Source organism: Equus quagga, chromosome 1 (assembly GCF_021613505.1).
Source record: "Equus quagga isolate Etosha38 chromosome 1, UCLA_HA_Equagga_1.0, whole genome shotgun sequence".
Classification (NCBI taxonomy): domain Eukaryota; kingdom Metazoa; phylum Chordata; class Mammalia; order Perissodactyla; family Equidae; genus Equus; species Equus quagga.
In genome coordinates this window covers 103242905-103260163 of record NC_060267.1, presented here as the reverse complement: position 1 = coordinate 103260163, position 17259 = coordinate 103242905, and the positions used below count along the sequence as shown (strand labels likewise).

Here is a 17259-nt window from a genome sequence, read left to right as displayed (position 1 = left end):
GGTTTCCAGCACCAGTCAGTCTAAACCAGCTATGACCTCAAACACTTCCTTTCACTCTCTGGAGTGTAATGCAGTGGGATTAAATATACCCATCTTTCTGGTTTTGTCTAGCCCAATTCCTATTATTATTAACCATGTTAAAATAGTAAACACTACAAAACAACTAAATTGGAATGGAAGGTACTCACTAAAGGAGTTTAGAAAGGAAAGCTCATTGTGCATGGGGAGTTTGAGAAAGCTTCCAGGAGGTGGTGACACCTAATCTGAGCCCTGAAAGGTCTGGGAAGGCAGAAAGGAGCAGCAAGGGTGTTTCAAACAGAGAAAGGTCGGGGTGGGAACAAATCTGGAGAGTTCGGGAGATGATGATGAACTGGTGCTGAGAAAATAAAGAGGCAGTAATGGGCATGCTCACTTTTTGCTCTCACTTTATCGCTTTCAAAGCACTTCTCTTGTTTGCCCTTGGTAGCCTGTGGGCTGGGCAGGGCATCTAAACAGAAGTTAATCAGGTTAGCTAAAAAATCACACAGCCATGATGTGTCTGACCCAGGCCTAGGGTTCTAGCTCAACTGCTCCCCAGTCCATACCCTGCTGCCCCGCTGAGAGGAGGGAAGGTGGATGGGGTGGCACATATGGTAGAAAAGATCAGCACTCAGAAGCAGCCACATCTTGCTGTCAGAGGGTAAGATGGCTTAAAAAGAAAAAAATTTCCTTCAACTCCAAAGCTAAAAAAGGAGACGGGAAATTTCAAAGATAGAGGCCCCAAATGGAGAAGACAGCACTTCCGGCTCTACATTTGGGAACCATTAGCATGGGGTCCTGGCTCACTGATCTCCACTGCCCAGGAATCCAGGAGGTGCACTTCCCTTCAGCTCACAGGCTGGCCTCAAACATGGGCAAGTCCTTTAGTTATTAAAGACACCCAGGCCTAGCTCAGACTTGTTCTCGTGTGTGCACACACACACTCACTCACACGCACACATACACATCCAGAGGCAGGAAGGAGCCTAGAACCTGGAGTCAGGTCACCCCGAGCTCCAGCCCCAGGTCTTCCATATGCCACTTCTGTGTCCTCAGATCAGTCAGTTGCCCTCTCTGAGTGTCAGCCTCCTGGGCTATAATCAGGGAGTGATAATACCTATGACACAGGGCTTTGAGGACAGATCCAAAAGCACTGTGTAAACCTAAGAAGAGAAGTTATTAGGAACCGTTCACAGGTGTCACACACAGCGAGGCAGCCCCATCAGGAAGGAGGGATGGTAGGAAGGTTTCCAGCACCAGAGAACTAGGAGAGGTGTGTCTAGAGCCTTCCTGGGTAACCTGGAGCAAATCTCTTACCTTTCTTGGGGTAGGGTTTCTCTGCCCTCTTTGTAAGAGGCCATTCCAGACCCCTTCCTCACAGTAAAGTTCATTCCCCCAGCAAGTAGACCGAGGACCTGCTGAGGAGGGTTACTACAACCCCACTGCTGCCCTCAGGCTGTGCACAGCCTTGCAGGGGAGACAGGCTTGTAATTACAACACAATCTGAGATCTGGACAAAGGGCAAAGGAAACTCAGACTCTTTTCCTTGAGGGGTCAGCAAAGACTTTCCAGAAGAGATGACATTTTCACAGTGACTTGAAAGCCAAATAGGTACTTTCCAGAGGGTGAGGAGGGGCAAAGCTATTCCAGATGAGGGTGACATCTTGTGGTAAGGCAGGACTGGAGGTGGAGGGGAGGATGGGCAGGAAGTTTGTGCTGCTGAGCACAATGGTTGGGCTCTGAAAGGAGGTGGCAGAATGGAAGGCACGTAGGGTGGGCTAGGGTGCTGCTGAGAAGGGTGCTGATGACACATTATAGTGTTGCTCTGCAGCCATTTGTAATTAAGTTGGTGCACACATCTGGAGTCAGGCTTTGTATGAATCTGACTCTTTCTATTACTCTAAAAGCAATCTTCTTTCCTTTTGATGAAATCCTGCAGTCTGCTCCGATGTACCAGTACTTGGATAGGAAAATGTTTAAAGAAGCCTACCAAATTGCTTGCTTGGGTGTGACAGACACTGATTGGCGTGAGCTGGCCATGGAAGCTTTAGAAGGATTAGAATTCGAAACAGCAAAGAAGGTAAGCATCTAGACAGCATGAGCTGGAATCTGGTCCTTAGAGGGTCCGTTGAAGGACAGAAGGGGGTCCAGGTGACATGTGGAGAGGCAGACACAGGCTCTAGTGCTCTGGAGTTAGACTGACCTGGGTGCAGATCTCAGCTCAGACACCTCCTAACCGTAAGTCTGGGCAGGCAACAGCCTTTCTCAGGTTGCTCGTTTGTAAAATTAGGGTGATGATTGGCCCCATTCTCACAAAGTTGTAAGTATCTAATGCAATAATGCCTGTAAAGCCTGACCCGGGAGAAGCATCTGATAGATTCTGGCTGTCACTCTTACTAGCTATCATTTATGTAAAGCACCTAGCTAAAAGCCTGGCACATAATAGGCAGTTCGTAAATGGTAGCTTTTATTATTGGTATAAGCACTTATTGGTGTTAGGCCATTTATTACACAATGCTGTTTTTCTTGGCACTCTGCTAAGTGTAGTGGAAGAGACAGTCGAGCTCTCTCACTCCCCACATAACTTCATGGCATGATTCGTGGCCTTGATTCACAGTGTCATTTCCTGACTCAGTCTATTAAAACAACAGAAATGGCTGAAAATATTTCACCCCTTTCTACACATTAGGAAAATCAGTATGTCTCTAAGTTAGGTTTCCATCTGGAACCTGAGGTAGGGGGAAGGAATGGCCTCTAACCCCCTCTCCCTTACTTCTCCCTTCCCTCTTTACCTTCCCACAGCCAATTACTCCGATACTCATTTTGCCCATGCTGTTAAGCTGGTAGGGAAGGAGTTACAGAGGTCTGTGATGCTGGCCCCATGCTGAGTCAAGACTCCTAGGCATGAAAAGAGTGGACCAAGAGCAGACTAGAACTCAGAAGCCTGGTTGAGAACCAGCTCTGCCATGTACAGGCTAGATGACCCCAGGCAAGCCACTTCTCTCAGAGCCTTAGTTCTCCCATTTCTAAGGGGAGACACCGTCGTGCCTGCCTGTCACAGTGTCACTAGGCTTAACTGCCACATTGTAAAAGGGATTCTAAAGCTAAGAGTGTTTGTATAAATGCTAGCTGTTATCAAAACAAGTAAAATTATCGTTATATAATAATTACACTTATAAGTGTACTAAGTGTCAGAAAAGTGTTGATAGAAGAGTCTTTTAAGAATTCAAAAGAGGAAGGAAGCATTTCCATAGCTTCCCTCTCCTGCCTCACCCAGAAATGCCAGGAGAGATGAAGAATAACAAAGGATCCCTCGAATATGTTTTGTTTTTAGCCTGGAATGAAATTAAAAGTCTTCCTATAGGTTGTCGTCTCCTTACACCCAAGGATTAAACACCTACCTCCTCTTAGTATCAGCCGACACGGCCAAGCACTGTTAGGAGCTTAGCAAATGTTTGGATGAAAACTGAAATGACCCTTCATTTGTTTAACCACCTCCCCCTCCCCGAGTCCTGTTATCCCCCAAACGCTCCCTGAGAACAGAAATTACTGTATTAAAGCCACAAGATTTTGACCATAGACTAGAATTTGATCGTTATGTCCAGATCCCAAGTGCCCAGGCTTGCTTTTTCTGCTTTGCCAAGTCACTCAGGCACACATGGAGGTGATTCCCAGCGGTAGACTGGTGTGCCCACTAGATGGCAGAGGAAAGCCGCTCAGCACCTGGGACCACTGTCCTGAGCAGAGCTGCAGATGCTTCCCTGTCCTGCACTTCCTCTGCTGAAGTTACTCATGGGCCTTGTGACTCTGACCACTCCAGCTAGGGCACCCCTGACTCTGCAGAATGTGTCAGGGCTGAAGGAACTTGGAAATGAATTTCTCAAGTCGCAAATCCTAGAATCCTAGCAGAGCAGAACTAGAAAGACCCTTGGAGAGGGCATCACTAGCTTGCCCCTTTCCATAAAGAAGACGTTGGGAGCCTGGTTCAGGGCTCCCCAGCTGGAAAGTCTCAGAGCTAGGACTGAGACCTAGAAAGCTCGTTCTTTCCTCTCTGCCACTTTACCAGACATTACAAGTTGCCCCTTTAATGTTGCTTTAAGGAAGCCCAGATCTAGAAGCTTTATGAGATCTCCAGTGAGGAACATCGAAGCTCTTAGCCCTCTATCCCTTTGCTCATGTGATGCCTGCCTTACCCTTTCAAGGAAATTCCTCTCTAGGAGTACCTATTTGCCAGGTTCCTGCTCTGTGATGCTTTACTTAATCCTGCCTTCTGCCACTGCCTGCGCTTAGACAGTGGGTCTGTGCTCTCCAGGGCTTCTAGTTCAGACTTGTATAGCTCTTAGCTCAGGGAGATTTAATGGTCTGTTTAATCTGCCTTCCTCCCCTTTTAGCATATGGGCCCCTGATTTGCAGAAGGGAATGGGGGCCAAGTCATATTCATCCCTAGGTCCCAGCCCCTGACAGGATGCCTAGCCGTGTGGGATGAAAAGCTGAAGTCACATTGTGGTCATCTGTGAGGCAGCCAGAGGCCGGATGACTTGCTCATTTCCCCAAGTCTTTTTAGGATGGAAGATGTCATGCAGCTAAGTAGAGGCTGCAAGTGGCCAGGGTTGTTCTGTATTTCATATTCTGAGGGCTTCTGGATCTGTTGCCTCCTATAGAAGTGTGTTAACCCATTTCAAACAGGACAATGTAAAGAAACTCAGCTGGGTAGAAATGTTGACAATAAACCCACATGAAAATAGCCTGACAGAATGGGTTATGCTCCTCCAAACCCCTTGTAGAATCTGAAAGTAGCAAAAGAGGCTTAGCTAACATCAATCTGCATGAGAAAGGCTGCCTAGAAACTTCCAGCAGCCCATGGGTTAAAGTCTCTGGATTTCCTGCGAGTCCAAGGCAAGAGCTGCACTTGTAGGATTTACGTAAGAGCTCGCCTTCCAGGGGCTTGGAAGGATTCATTCCCTACCTCCCCCTTCCTCCCAGAAACCATCTTTATTCCTTCTCAGATTTCCCCTCCTCCTCTCCCTCTGTGCTGGTACCATGGGCTCTGGGTGCCCTGTGTTTATGCACCGTCAGTAAGCGTTGCTGTCTCCTCCTTTCTGTCCAAGTCACCCAGATGTACGTGCAATCTCTGCTCAGTCAGTACCTCTTCCCCACTCCCGCTCTGATGCCACGGCCTCAGAGTGTCAGACTGGCTTGTTCTTCCCTTTTACAGAGATTCCTCCAAGCAGGCACCACCACAGTCTGCAGTATCACAGTTTTGTTTTACCTAATCCCAAAGTGATTGATGCAGCCAGGACTTCTTTGCTGTTCTTTGTATGGACTAATCCCAGGGATAAAGCCGTACCTCACTGAGTGGTATAACTCCCCTGAACAGACGGTGATTAATCAATGCTTGCTTCTTTTCCCTCCTTACTGGCTCACTTTGTGAAGCTTGACTTCCCACCTCCAGCCAATCACCCACTTTTGAAGCCCAGAAGGCAGCTGATTTTATTTTTTTATTATATTTTCCTGTAGGCCTTCACCAGAGTACAAGACCTCCGATATTTGGAGCTCATCAACAGCATTGAGGTAAACAATGAAATGCTTTTCGTTCTCAAGAAAGCCCAGACTTGCCGTCAGTGGTTTACAGGCAGCCCTTCTAGGAGGCGAGAGCCTTGAGGACATGTGAACAGAGCCCACTGGTATCTGGGCATCCGGGCCACACCTTGCTGTGGGGGAGGAGCATGCCATGCAGGGGGAGACAGCACACGGGAGCAAGAAGTACAGTCTGTCACTTGGTAGCTGGGTGAGGCAGGTAGGTTCCTAATCTCTCTGAGCTTTGGTTTCTTGTCTGTGAAAAGGGATGAGACCTACCTTGCAGGGTTTCTGGGAGGATTAAACAGGTTCTCAGTAACTGGTTTTCATCCTTGTGCTCGTTAGCTAGTTACCATCCTCTAGGGCTCCAATAATGTGCCATTGTAGAAGACATTTCCCAAATGCATGTGATCTGGGCCCCACCCACAGCAATGGGACCTGGGGAAGGAGGCATGCAGACTGAACCGGGCACCTGGGGAGCTCTGGAGCCCTCTCCCCAGCCCACCATTCTTGGATGAGAACCTCATCCACCAAAGCCGCGAAGGCTGGGCGTGCTAAAGAGGTTGGTTCTACTTGCACCATTTGCTGGGTGGTGGTAGACAATATTCTTAATTCCTGTGTATCTTAGTGCTGTCTGACTGTCTGTAAAAAGGCATACATATTTTTTCTCCTGAACAGATTTATTGTGAGGCTATGGGAGGGTGAGATACATTTGAATTCCCATATGGAAGCAGTGAGGAAATCAGCAAATGTCTTGTCCCTTCAATTCAGTTCAGCATAATAAACACCTGTCATGGGCCAAGCCTTGTGCTGAGCCCACTGTGCAAAGAGCTGAGAGGAAGAGAGACCTGCAGGAGCTCACAGCCTGCTAAGCCTAATAATAGTTGCCATTTGTTGAGTGGCTGCTTTGTGCCCCACGCGTAATCGATGTGTACACTATTTTAAATCCTCACAACAACTTAATGAAGCAGATACTGTTCTTATCCCTTTTTGATACATAAGGCTCAGAGAGGCTGTGTCACATCCCCAAGAGTCTACTGACAAAAACTCACTTGGAATTCAAAGCCAGTTCTGTCTATTTCCCAAGCTCATGCTGTCTTTAGGTCGTGCTGCCATCTAAGAAGTTGCTCCTGGTGTACCCCCTCCACACCCACTTCCACCCCCAGCACCATAGTAAGGAGCGTCTGTATCTTCCGTTGTTTGCTTACTTGCATGGTGAAGGGTTTATTCAGAGCCATCTACCAGGAATGCCCAGTACCACTTACTAAGGTCAGGGGCTAGCATTTGTGAACCAAGTGGTCTGGATCTAGGGGTCTTAATCTGGAGCCCTGGAACATAATTTTTCTCTAGGCAAAGGTAACTGACCTCTGTGAAGACCACTTACTGAGTTTCTGTCTTAATGTCTCTTCTAGTGTGCTATGAGCTGGGCAGTCAGTTAAAGTAAACTTGTAAGAATTGTCTCTTGAAAAAGAGTAAAGTGTCTTCAAGTGAGGATCCATTTTGGCTGCTCTGAGGCCTCAGTTACTTGCTTCTTGGCATTCAGCATTATTCTCGAGAACCAAAATTCCTTACTAGGCTCGTTTTGAACAGGTGAGATGTAACTCCACTGATATGACAGGAAGAGAATCTGCGCATATGGCTATGTACATACTGAATGTAAATCGTTTTTATTGATCATGATGATATTCTGTGACCTAGAATGAATGAATTCCATGCCCAGTGAAACCTATTTCTTTATCTCACTGCAAGATTTTAATTCATTTCCTATAATTAGGAGTTAGTTTATTTGGTTGATGAGCCTACACTATGTGTAGTTTTTTGGTTTTTTATTATTGTTTCTGTCAGTAGGGAAGCATGTTGCCTCCAGCTGTTAAAACTTTCACCAGCTTGTCTCAGAGTTTGATTCAGTGTCTCATCTTCCTCCACTGTGGTACAGTTGCTAGAAAGCAAGCAAAAGGAAGCTGCTGGGGATGAGAGATTGGGTGCTAGTGAATGTTTACAAATACTTGAGCTATAGACTAATGAATATTCCCTAACACAAGAGGAAGGAGTGTGCCGGTTACTTCTCTTCATCCTCAGCACTGCTGCACGTCTGTGTGTGCGAGCACATGTATGCACACATGTGAGTGCCTGTGAGTGCCCGTGCAGGTGTGTTGTTGGGGACCATCACTTGTTTCCAAAGGTGCTGTTCTATGGTACCAAAAGCATCTGGAGTCAGACAGACTGAGTCCAAATGCCAGCTCTATATGACCTCCACCTGCTCCTCTTCTAAATTTCAGCTTTCCTCAGTGGGACACTTAGGTGGCACCATCCATCCTTGGGTCCATGTGGGAAGTATATACCCTGTGCCTAGTGGGTGCTCAGCACATGACATGGCTTACTTTCCCTTTAGAGACAGGGACATAGTAAGACTCATTATACATTTTGTTGGTCTCCTTCTTGAAACCAACTTAAGTTTTCTCCTGTCCACCATCATCGTGAGTCACAACTTGGTCAAACCAGGCCTGGGGATGTGGGAGGTCTTGGGAGCTTGGGGGCCATCAACAAGTGTAGTAGTACACACCATCCTAATCTGGAGTTGTTTCCTGGGAAGAATATACAAGAAAGCAGCCCTGAGGAATTTCCATTAAACAAACAAAAGTTTGCGTCTCTTTTGATCTTCACTCATCTGGAAAAAACAATCTGCTTTTGTTGTCAAGCACTCCCACCAGAAACCTAGGTGAGAGACACAACAGCCCAGGAGCCAAGTGTAGGTTCCAGTAGGAAGGCCCAAGGGGCTTAACTTGAAATAGCAACATCTAACCTTTGTAAAGGCTGCTTCCTGCCATGGCTGCAGAGGCCGTTTCCTGTGCTTCTAATTTTTCCAGGAGAGGAAGAAGCGAGGAGAGACCAACAATGACCTGTTTCTGGCAGATGTGTTTTCCTATCAGGGGAAGTTCCATGAGGCAGCCAAACTGTACAAGAGGAGCGGGCACGAGAACCTCGCACTCGACATGTACACTGACCTCCGCATGTTTGAGTATGCCAAGGTAATGTGCCACCCACATCCCGGGCCCCAGTGCCCACCAGTGTTCTGACACTGCGTTGTCCAAGTTGTTTACCCCTAGAGGTGGTACAGATGGAAAACAGCAATGGCCTCAGAAAGGATGTGGGCACATTGGTAAACAAAGGAACCATCAACGGCCACTGGTTGAAGCTAACCTAAAACTGACCTTTCAGGCTCACACCAAAGGGACAGAGTATGATAGTTCAGACCTTTGTCAGAGATGGAGCTGGATAGATTGTGAGTCTAAACCAGCCTAGTCCCTTCATTAAATGTTCAGGGTTCAGGGCTGTCTCCCGCAAATTCTTTCAAACCTTTGTTAGAAGCCACTGGGAATCAGTGTCTCCAGGTATGAACTGGTTCTACCATTGTTATACAGGACAATGTGGTTCACTCTAGTCAAGGTGTCCTGAGCGCCTGCTCTCTAATTGGTACTTGGCTTCGCACGGGGCCTTGGAGACACCATGACAGAGTCCCTGTCCTCCAGTGCTTTCAGGTGCAGCCCTGGCGTGTGCATAGTGCCCTCCACATCATCTGCATGGGTGATGATGGAGATTTCCTCTTGCATTTGGAGGGCCCCTGTTAAGGTAGTCCCCAAAAGGTCTGGGTACATGAGGGAGATCTTCCTGGAGCAGGCTCCTCATGGCTTATATGAGAGCAAGTCCCACTGGGGAGCCCAGACCATCAAGACATTTGCAGTTTAGCATAATACAAGGTGAAGAGAGCCTTGGGTGCATCGAGCAATCAGGCTCTTCCTTCCATGGAGATGCCTTTGATAACCTGCCTTTCTTGGTAGTGTCAGAGAGATTTCAAAATGTTATTAAGTGAGTCATCAGCCACAACCAATTAGTGGCTATTAATGGCAATTATCTAGCTCACAAGTTTGAAATGGAAAATTGTCCCCATTTCTTTCTGCTTTTCCATTCCCGAAGATGGCTCTGCTCTTTTTTCTTATACCATCTGTGAGATCCTGGGGCTGAAGGTTGTGTCTGGGTCACTGTGATGTGGCCCAGGGGTTTCTGGTCATCAACACCTGGATGAGCACCTGGGTCCCAGTCTGTCTTTTCACCTTGATCCATCCCTCAGATCTGGGTGCTTCAGGCTCCTCCACTTTGCCCTATTCAACTTTTTTACCCTCCCTCCATACTCTCACCACACACACACACACACACACACACGAGATTTAGCACTGCATTCATACTGAGAACACCTCAATCAGTGTTTCTCTTTCTGGGGATAACAGCATTTATACTGAAGACAAAATCTTGAAAGATTGAATTCCTAGGGTTAGAATTTAGGCATTAGGAACAGCTGGACATGGTTGTTCTTTGGGACCATTAGCCCTTCCTGGAACCTCTGAAACTTCCTAGCAGGCAGCTGTGGCACAGTAGACAACGCCTTGCCTTGGCATCCAGAGAGCTGGTGTGAGTCCTGGTCCTTCCTATGGGTGACCTGGGGAAAAGCTCTTCCCTTTGCTGAGCCTCCATTTCCTTCTTAGAGGGTAACATAGCTACAGCACAGCTTCGTTCTGAGAATTGCACAAAATAATGTATGAGAAAGCCCTGTACAAAGGCCAAGCTGTAGAATGGTTAGGAAAATGAGAGGGGCCAAGCATAATCACAGAGTGGCTGTTTCTTCAGACCTCTCCCCAACCAGCCCCATTCTTGCCCCTGCGTTGAGGCCCCTCCTCACACTTCAGGTGGGCTTCATGCACCTACAGTCTCCTACACAGAAATGTAGCCCATTTACGCACTCCATCTGGTCTGCCTCTCTATGAAAGTAAATCTGAGGGTTGGTTTTGGTTTTAGTTTTTTATCACAATTCCAAGTAGATTGGTACCATTTCAATCCCCCCCAGTAGTCTGAGTTTAAGAAAATGTGTACATACACATTATGTTGGGGTGAGGGGAGATACAGTGCTTATTAACATGACATGTTTTTGTTTACTTGAAAATTGCTTCCCAAGATTCAATCTGGTTTTTGGAAAATTTTTAAATTACATTCCCACGTACAAATAAATTGTATGCTTTCCGGATAAGTGACATGTTTATATGGTGATAAAGGGAATTATAATGCTCTTAACTCTTATGTAGTATGTCCTTATCAAAATCACCAAGCATGAGAACACTGTTTAGTCTCATTCATCACTCAGCACAGCCTCTTTCTGTCCACTCCAGGACAAAGTCTTTGCCATGACCCCAGATAACTTGTAAATTAGCTTCATGGAACCAAAGAACCTTTGAAAACCCAGTGTGTTGAGCCTTGAAGGAACCATTTAGACTCAGCTTCAATTAGGTCAGAGCTCCCAGAGCTGGGCTGTTGGGCAAAAGGAGGCTCCTTCAAGCCTGTGAGCTATGTGCCTGGCTGGTCTCCTTGTTTTGACAACCCAAATTTATGGCTTACTCTTGGCCTCTGCCCTTTCTCACTAGAGTCATCCCGAGTGCACTAAGCACCTCACTTTAAAGGACATTTCTGTTCTTGTATGATGCCTGTTTTCTCCACCTCCTAGCCTCATTTAGCCAGCCAGGTTAGCAGAGTTTCTGGCTTTGCACTGGCATAAAGAGTCACGTTGTAGTAGCTGCTGAGAGTAAAGGCTGTGTCTGTAATGGTCCAAACTAGGCATCTGCAGATAGTCAGTGGCTGCTTTCACATGTGTGAGCTCCAGAGAGACCAAAGGCCAGCGAGGTGGGTCTGTCTTTTATTGGACCCCCAGCATCAGGGTAAATGATGCTCCCCTTCAAACAGTTGGTTGTCTTAGGCCAATTTAATATATTATTTTAGTGGGTACACAATTACCCTGAAAGCAAATGGAAAAAGAAAGAGACTTAATTGTTCAAGTGGGTTTTTAGCATACATTGACTGTACTTTCCTGACAAATGAGTGCTAATCATGGAGAAAAGAGTGCATTTTTTACTTTGTGAGGTTGACACAGAGCACTCTCTGCAGGGCTCATTATTCCTAAGACAAACTGCTTCTTACTAGTAATGCAGATCTGGGCCCTAAGAGCTCTCAATTTCCCTTTTTGAAAAGCCCCACCTTTAAAAATGTCAGCACCAAAGCTGCCTCAACTATGGCAAACTCTCACATATGTATTTTGGGTAACTGCTTCCTGAAAAGAGGTGATTTTCTGAGGCTTTCTCTCACATTCAAGGGCCAACCCAGGGAAGCTGGTCATGGCCCTCCAGCCCCCTGTTGTGCTGGAAGGAACACAGGCCCTGGGGTCCGCCCCCTGAGCCTCCAGATCCACAGGCTTCTCTTCCTTCACAGGTTCTCTCCAGGCCCCTTCCCCCTGCCTCAGAGCTCCCATGGCCTCCTGCTGTCCCCACCCCTGCAGACCTGATCTCAGGATAGGTCCGATACTATCCAGTTGAGAAGTAATTAACCAAAAACACTTCTGCTCCTTATCTGCCCTACACAAATAGCTGGGGGCAAAGCCAAGGGGATGATGCCCTAAGTTCAAGCAACAGAACATGAATAGAATCAGAAAACAGATGTGATAGTGGTTCCAGTGTGGTGGTAGTTGAGAGGAGGGCCCAGAGGGCCCTCAGTTCAGAGTGTAGGTCTGAATATTCACAACTGTGCAAACAGGTTTTAGAGTCACTGTATAGAATGGTCATATAGACATCAAACTCTGTGTGAGAGACACTGTAACCTGATCATAGAGCCTCCGTGCTATAGGGTTTGTGTACAGTACTCCAAAGAGTCCAGAAACAAATGTGCATTAGCGAGAAGGGCAGGAAATGTTGAGGGCCACAGTCCTTGACACTGTCCCTGTACCCCCAGGGGCACCTGTGAGGCAGCCTGTGAGCACTCCTCCCTGACACCTGGGACTGCCCCTCAGTCAGCCACCCAGGGATGGACTCATGCCTGCATCCTGATCGCCCGCTTCAGCCAAACGCAGCCCTTCCTTGCTCCAGCTTTCAGCAGTCTGACGTAATGCTGGCAGCAGGAAGTTCTAATCCAGTGTGTTTTTGTTTGTTGTGCTTCCTCAGGATTTCCTTGGATCTGGAGACCCCAAAGAAACAAAGATGCTAATCACCAAACAGGCTGACTGGGCTAGAAACATCAACGAGCCCAAAGCCGCTGTGGAGATGTATATCTCAGCGGGAGAGCATGTCAAGGCCATAGAGATCAGTGGCGACCATGGCTGGGTTGACATGTAAGTGTTTAGTCCCTGCCCCAAGAAGCATTTGGCAGCATGTCATGTCATGTCATGTCAGCTCTTGGTTTTGACTGACAAGGGAAAAAATAGTGTTTCTCTAAATATCTAATCCAAATGTGATACTACTAGCTTTTTGGGAGACTTGGACATTGAAGCAGCTTTTGAGGAGCTTAGTGAGTCCCTGGAGGAAAGGGTGGCGAGAATGAGGAGGGGGAGACACCCAGCCATTGAGGCTGTGATGCCTTGTAGGCGTTTGGTTCTGCCCCCTCACCCTAAGCATTGGTGTTTCCATGCCCATCTTCCAAATGAGGGAAACCAAGGTTCAAGGACAAGTGATAGGACAAGGCCAAACAGCTGGGAAGTCATGGGACTGAGCTCCAAACTGATCTGGCTGACTTCAGTGCCCATAACCTGGATAAAGGTAGGAGCTGAAAAAGAACAAGAAAAGTTCTGAGCACATCGAGGAAGGAGACATGAATTCTCATGGGAGGAACTATGAATGTCTTCTCCTGGAGGTGGTCTTCGCATCAAGGACCTTGACAAATTTCAAGAGGCAGAGATGACAGAAAGGGGAGGGATGTCCAGGCTGGAAGAACAGCACAAACAGAACGAGCAGGCTGTGTTTGGAATAAAAGCTGTAGGAGTGGGAGAATGAAGGCTGGCTGGCTGCAGCAGGGGATCTGGGCTCACCACACCAGGAGGGCCTCAGGTATCAAACTGTGGCATTTAGATTTGCCACTAGGTAGTGAGGACCCCTGGTTGGGGCTGTGCTGTCAAAAGTCCACTCAGGCAGTAGGTGTAGAATGGAGGAAAAACTAGAGGTAGGGAGGCCAGTATAGTCTACCAGGCGGGAATGTGGCGCCTGAGGGAACAAAAGACATGTAGGAGCTAGAACTGACAGGACCCAACTGGATGCGGGTGTCGGGGCGGGGCTGGGCGAGAGAGCTGAAGGCTGATTTCTGAGCTCTGGGCCTGGTGGTCAGTCATGCCACTTGCCAAGGTAGAGAACGGAAGAGCAGCAGGCTTGGGGTGAGGCTGCCTGGACAGAGGATGGATTCAGTCTTGGGACTCTTAGAGCATCAGACCTCCACCAGGAGGGCTTTCTCCTCCCACGGTCAGGGAAAGTGGGCTTCATGCTCACACACACACGTGTACACACACATGCTGCCACAGCTGGCAAAGGAGAAGAGATGAGGGAGCAGCTCCTGAGGTTGGCTCAGTTTGAGCCCTAACATCTGTTCTGCAAGCCACACTGTGGTCCACAGGTAGAGGTGGCCCAGGCAGGACCTGGGGAGGGAGAGCGGCTGGTTAATGATTAAGTCACCCTGTGAACCCCACCATGTAGTTAGTGTGTGTGCCTCTCACAAAGCAACGTTGGTGTGTGACCTACCACTCCATCTTTCTCTTGTCCACGAATAAAGTTTCTTGAAGAGGGAGGCACAGATTTGGCCCCAAAAATGATTCTTTTCACAAAAGGGGTGGTGTAGGAAGGAGCTAGGCAGATTTAGGGCTCTGCTCTCCTCTCTAGTTTTTCATGTCACTTTCATGTGGAACTGATATGTATCAGGTTACCCTGGGGATACTTAACTAATTCAGGAAAGAGACATTAAGCATGTTCTGTCCCTTTTCCAAGTCTGGCTGTAAAAGGTGCCTCTCCTCCAGGGACATTTCATTTGATGGGTGGGACTGGAGGGGCTCTAAGGGGTTGCCTGGACCACCTTTCCCTAAAAATGTGTCCTCTCTGCTGAGAGGTGTTATTTTTAGTTACCATTATTATTCTAAGTGCAGATTGACAGACCTCCCTGAGCTTGCCTGTCTCTGAGACAGGGATCTGTTACAGCTGCTTTCCTTCCCTTCTCACAAAGAGCAAGCTGGGTAGAGCCCCATTCCCCTGGGAGAGCAGGTTTTACTCCAAACCCCAGCCTGACCAGAGTGAACAAGCACTTTCCATCCAGTCCCCATGTCCCCACGAGCAGTGAGAGGGCCCATCACCACTGGGACGAAGCAAGGACCCAGTGAGTGGTCCCTGTGTCCCGTCAGCCGTGGTCAGCATCTTGACCAGGAGGAGAGACATAGTCAAGATTTTCTGTATGCCTTTCTTCCAGAGCTCAGAGCAGGCCCCACACATGCCTCTTCCTCTGGAGGTGCTGTCACTGAAGAATTCTTATGCCTCTGCCTCTGCTTTCCTATGAGAATTCCCAGAACAGTGGTGGAAGGAATCCTCTGCCACTCCCTGGCTGCAGTGTCCTAGACGGGTGGCTCCGCCTCCCACCCTAGCTTTTAGTCTTCTCCTCTGTGAAATGAGAATAACAGTGCTTCCTCTCAGGGTGGTGAAGAGTCAGTGAAGTCACACATGTGAAAGGTCGTGGGGCTGTGCTCGTCCCCGTCAGTGATCAGTAGATGTTTGTTTCCATACACAGATCCTGCTGGAAAGGCACATGAGGTGGGGAAGATAGTGTCATTTAGCAGGCAACTTCTCCTGGTCACTGCGCAATGTTTCAGAGTACACTCATCGAGCACCAGGGGCCATCATCCCATATTGAGCACTGGGGACATCAACATGAGTTGACAAAGGGTCTTCCCTCGAGAAGCCCCGAAAGCCCATGCCACTTCCTTCCCTCAGGTTCCTTCACAGGAGTCCATCTCCTTCCTCCTGCACTCTCGCCCCTCCAGGTTGATCGACATTGCCCGTAAGCTGGACAAGGCCGAGCGGGAGCCCCTGCTGATGTGTGCTCACTACTTCAAGAAGCTGGATAACCCTGGCTATGCTGCTGAGACCTACCTGAAGATTGGTGACCTGAAGTCCTTGGTTCAGCTGCATGTGGAGACCCAGCGCTGGGATGAGGTGAGGACAGAGCACACCTCATGGGTCAGATGGTCCCGCCTGAGCTCTGGACCATGGTGGGGCTTTTTGGGCTTTGGGTAGAGAGCAGCTGCCCTCCTTGTGGGAATGAACATTGGCCTGACAGTCAGAAGACTTACCCTCAAATTCTCTGAGCCAGAGCATCTTGGAGGACCTTTTGGTACTAGCTTTCCATCTTCGTTCGTTCATTCATTCATTCATTCATTCATTCATTCAGAAAAGCTTTATGGACTGCTGGCTCTGTGCCAGCTGTGACAGACACCAGGGATGTGAGATTTAACATGACACCCCCAGTACCTGCTGTTGGTCTGAGCTGCCTCTGACCAGCACCAGAGGCTGACACCTCTCTGACACGGAGATACACTTGTGTGACATTTAAAACCTGCTGGGTGGCATTTTTGCAGAAAACACCTTTCCAGGTGCAGGCTGCCAGAGCTGTTTCAGGGCCAGTTGCTCCTCCTCCTCCACCCCTCCACTGACCTGGACCCTTCTGGCGTGAGGGGCAGTGAGAAGAATTAGCCAGGCCGACAGGAGAGATGGCTGGGGTGAGGCTGTCAGAAGCAGCAATGTGCTGCCCCGACTGTTGCTTGACTCCCACCCTCCAGGTCACTGACTACCTGTGCTCTGGATTGAAAGTCATCCCCAAGGGCATTAGAGGCTGCACCCACTGTCCTCACCCCACCCCGTCCGCCTGCTGTGATCTAGTTTACAAAGCTATAGCAGGGCCTTTTCTGGGTAAGAGCTGTCTGCCTCTTGTCTGCCCTCTGAGTGGCTCCATTTGGTGAGGTGACAAGGTCACTGATGAGAAAAGGTGGGGCCAGGGAAAGAGGCAATAATGCCTTCTCAAAATAAATTTATCAGGAGATTTCTCAAACAGCATAAATTAGAGCATCTTAGAACTACTTAGTCCTGGCTGTGCATCAGGCAAACTTTCTCCCTGTTGCCACATCTGTCCGCCCTGACTCATTTCCCATCCTCCTGGCCTGACAGGTGTTTCTGGAGCCTAGCTAACGCAGTCACTGGGTCCCCTACAGCCCCTAGTCCCCAGTCATCTTTGACAGCTAATAAGCAGTGATGATGATAATGTCAATTCTGTTTCCTTAGGTGTCGCCTGCAATTAAAAGAAATCTGTTTGCAGCGCTATAGGAGCCCACGCAAACCCTCAAAATAAAATGTTTCCGATTCTGTGCTGCTTCTCTGGTCCAGAAACAGACTGTGTTGTTACTGAATCCAGTCGCTTGCATATTGCTGTTAATTGCCTTTTGTTTTCAAAGAGCTGATTTGTTTTTGCGTTTCTGGGGGTGGGGAGGGGAGGCACTCTCCCCCTCTGAGTTGTCAGGCTGGCAAAATATGACATCTCTAATGGATTCAGCCAAGTGCTGTGTTTTCATGGGGGCTGCAGGGGCTGCTTTATTAAGAATGCATTTGCTCTTTCCTCCAGGCCTTTGCTTTGGGTGAGAAGCATCCTGAATTTAAGGATGACATCTACGTGCCCTATGCGCAGTGGCTAGCAGAGAATGACCGTTTTGAGGAAGCCCAGAAAGGTATGCCACACAGATTGGCACCTTGCAGACAGAGCAGGAGAGCACTGCCAAGA

At 48.3% G+C, this 17259-nt stretch overlaps 1 protein-coding gene across 8 annotated transcripts in view; it reads left to right on the top strand.

Annotated features, from left to right (window-relative positions):
• The window catches only part of IFT122 (intraflagellar transport 122), an 88024-nt gene that overhangs the window by 43285 nt on the left and 27480 nt on the right, over window positions 1-17259 (top strand). For all 8 annotated transcript variants that reach the window (XM_046668346.1, XM_046668333.1, XM_046668325.1 and 5 more), the window contains 6 exons: window positions 1958-2098; window positions 5536-5589; window positions 8463-8624; window positions 12630-12796; window positions 15473-15644; window positions 17104-17206. In XM_046668346.1, coding sequence (XP_046524302.1) covers window positions 1958-2098; window positions 5536-5589; window positions 8463-8624; window positions 12630-12796; window positions 15473-15644; window positions 17104-17206 — 799 coding nt within the window. The remainder of the gene's footprint in view (window positions 1-1957; window positions 2099-5535; window positions 5590-8462; window positions 8625-12629; window positions 12797-15472; window positions 15645-17103; window positions 17207-17259) is intronic.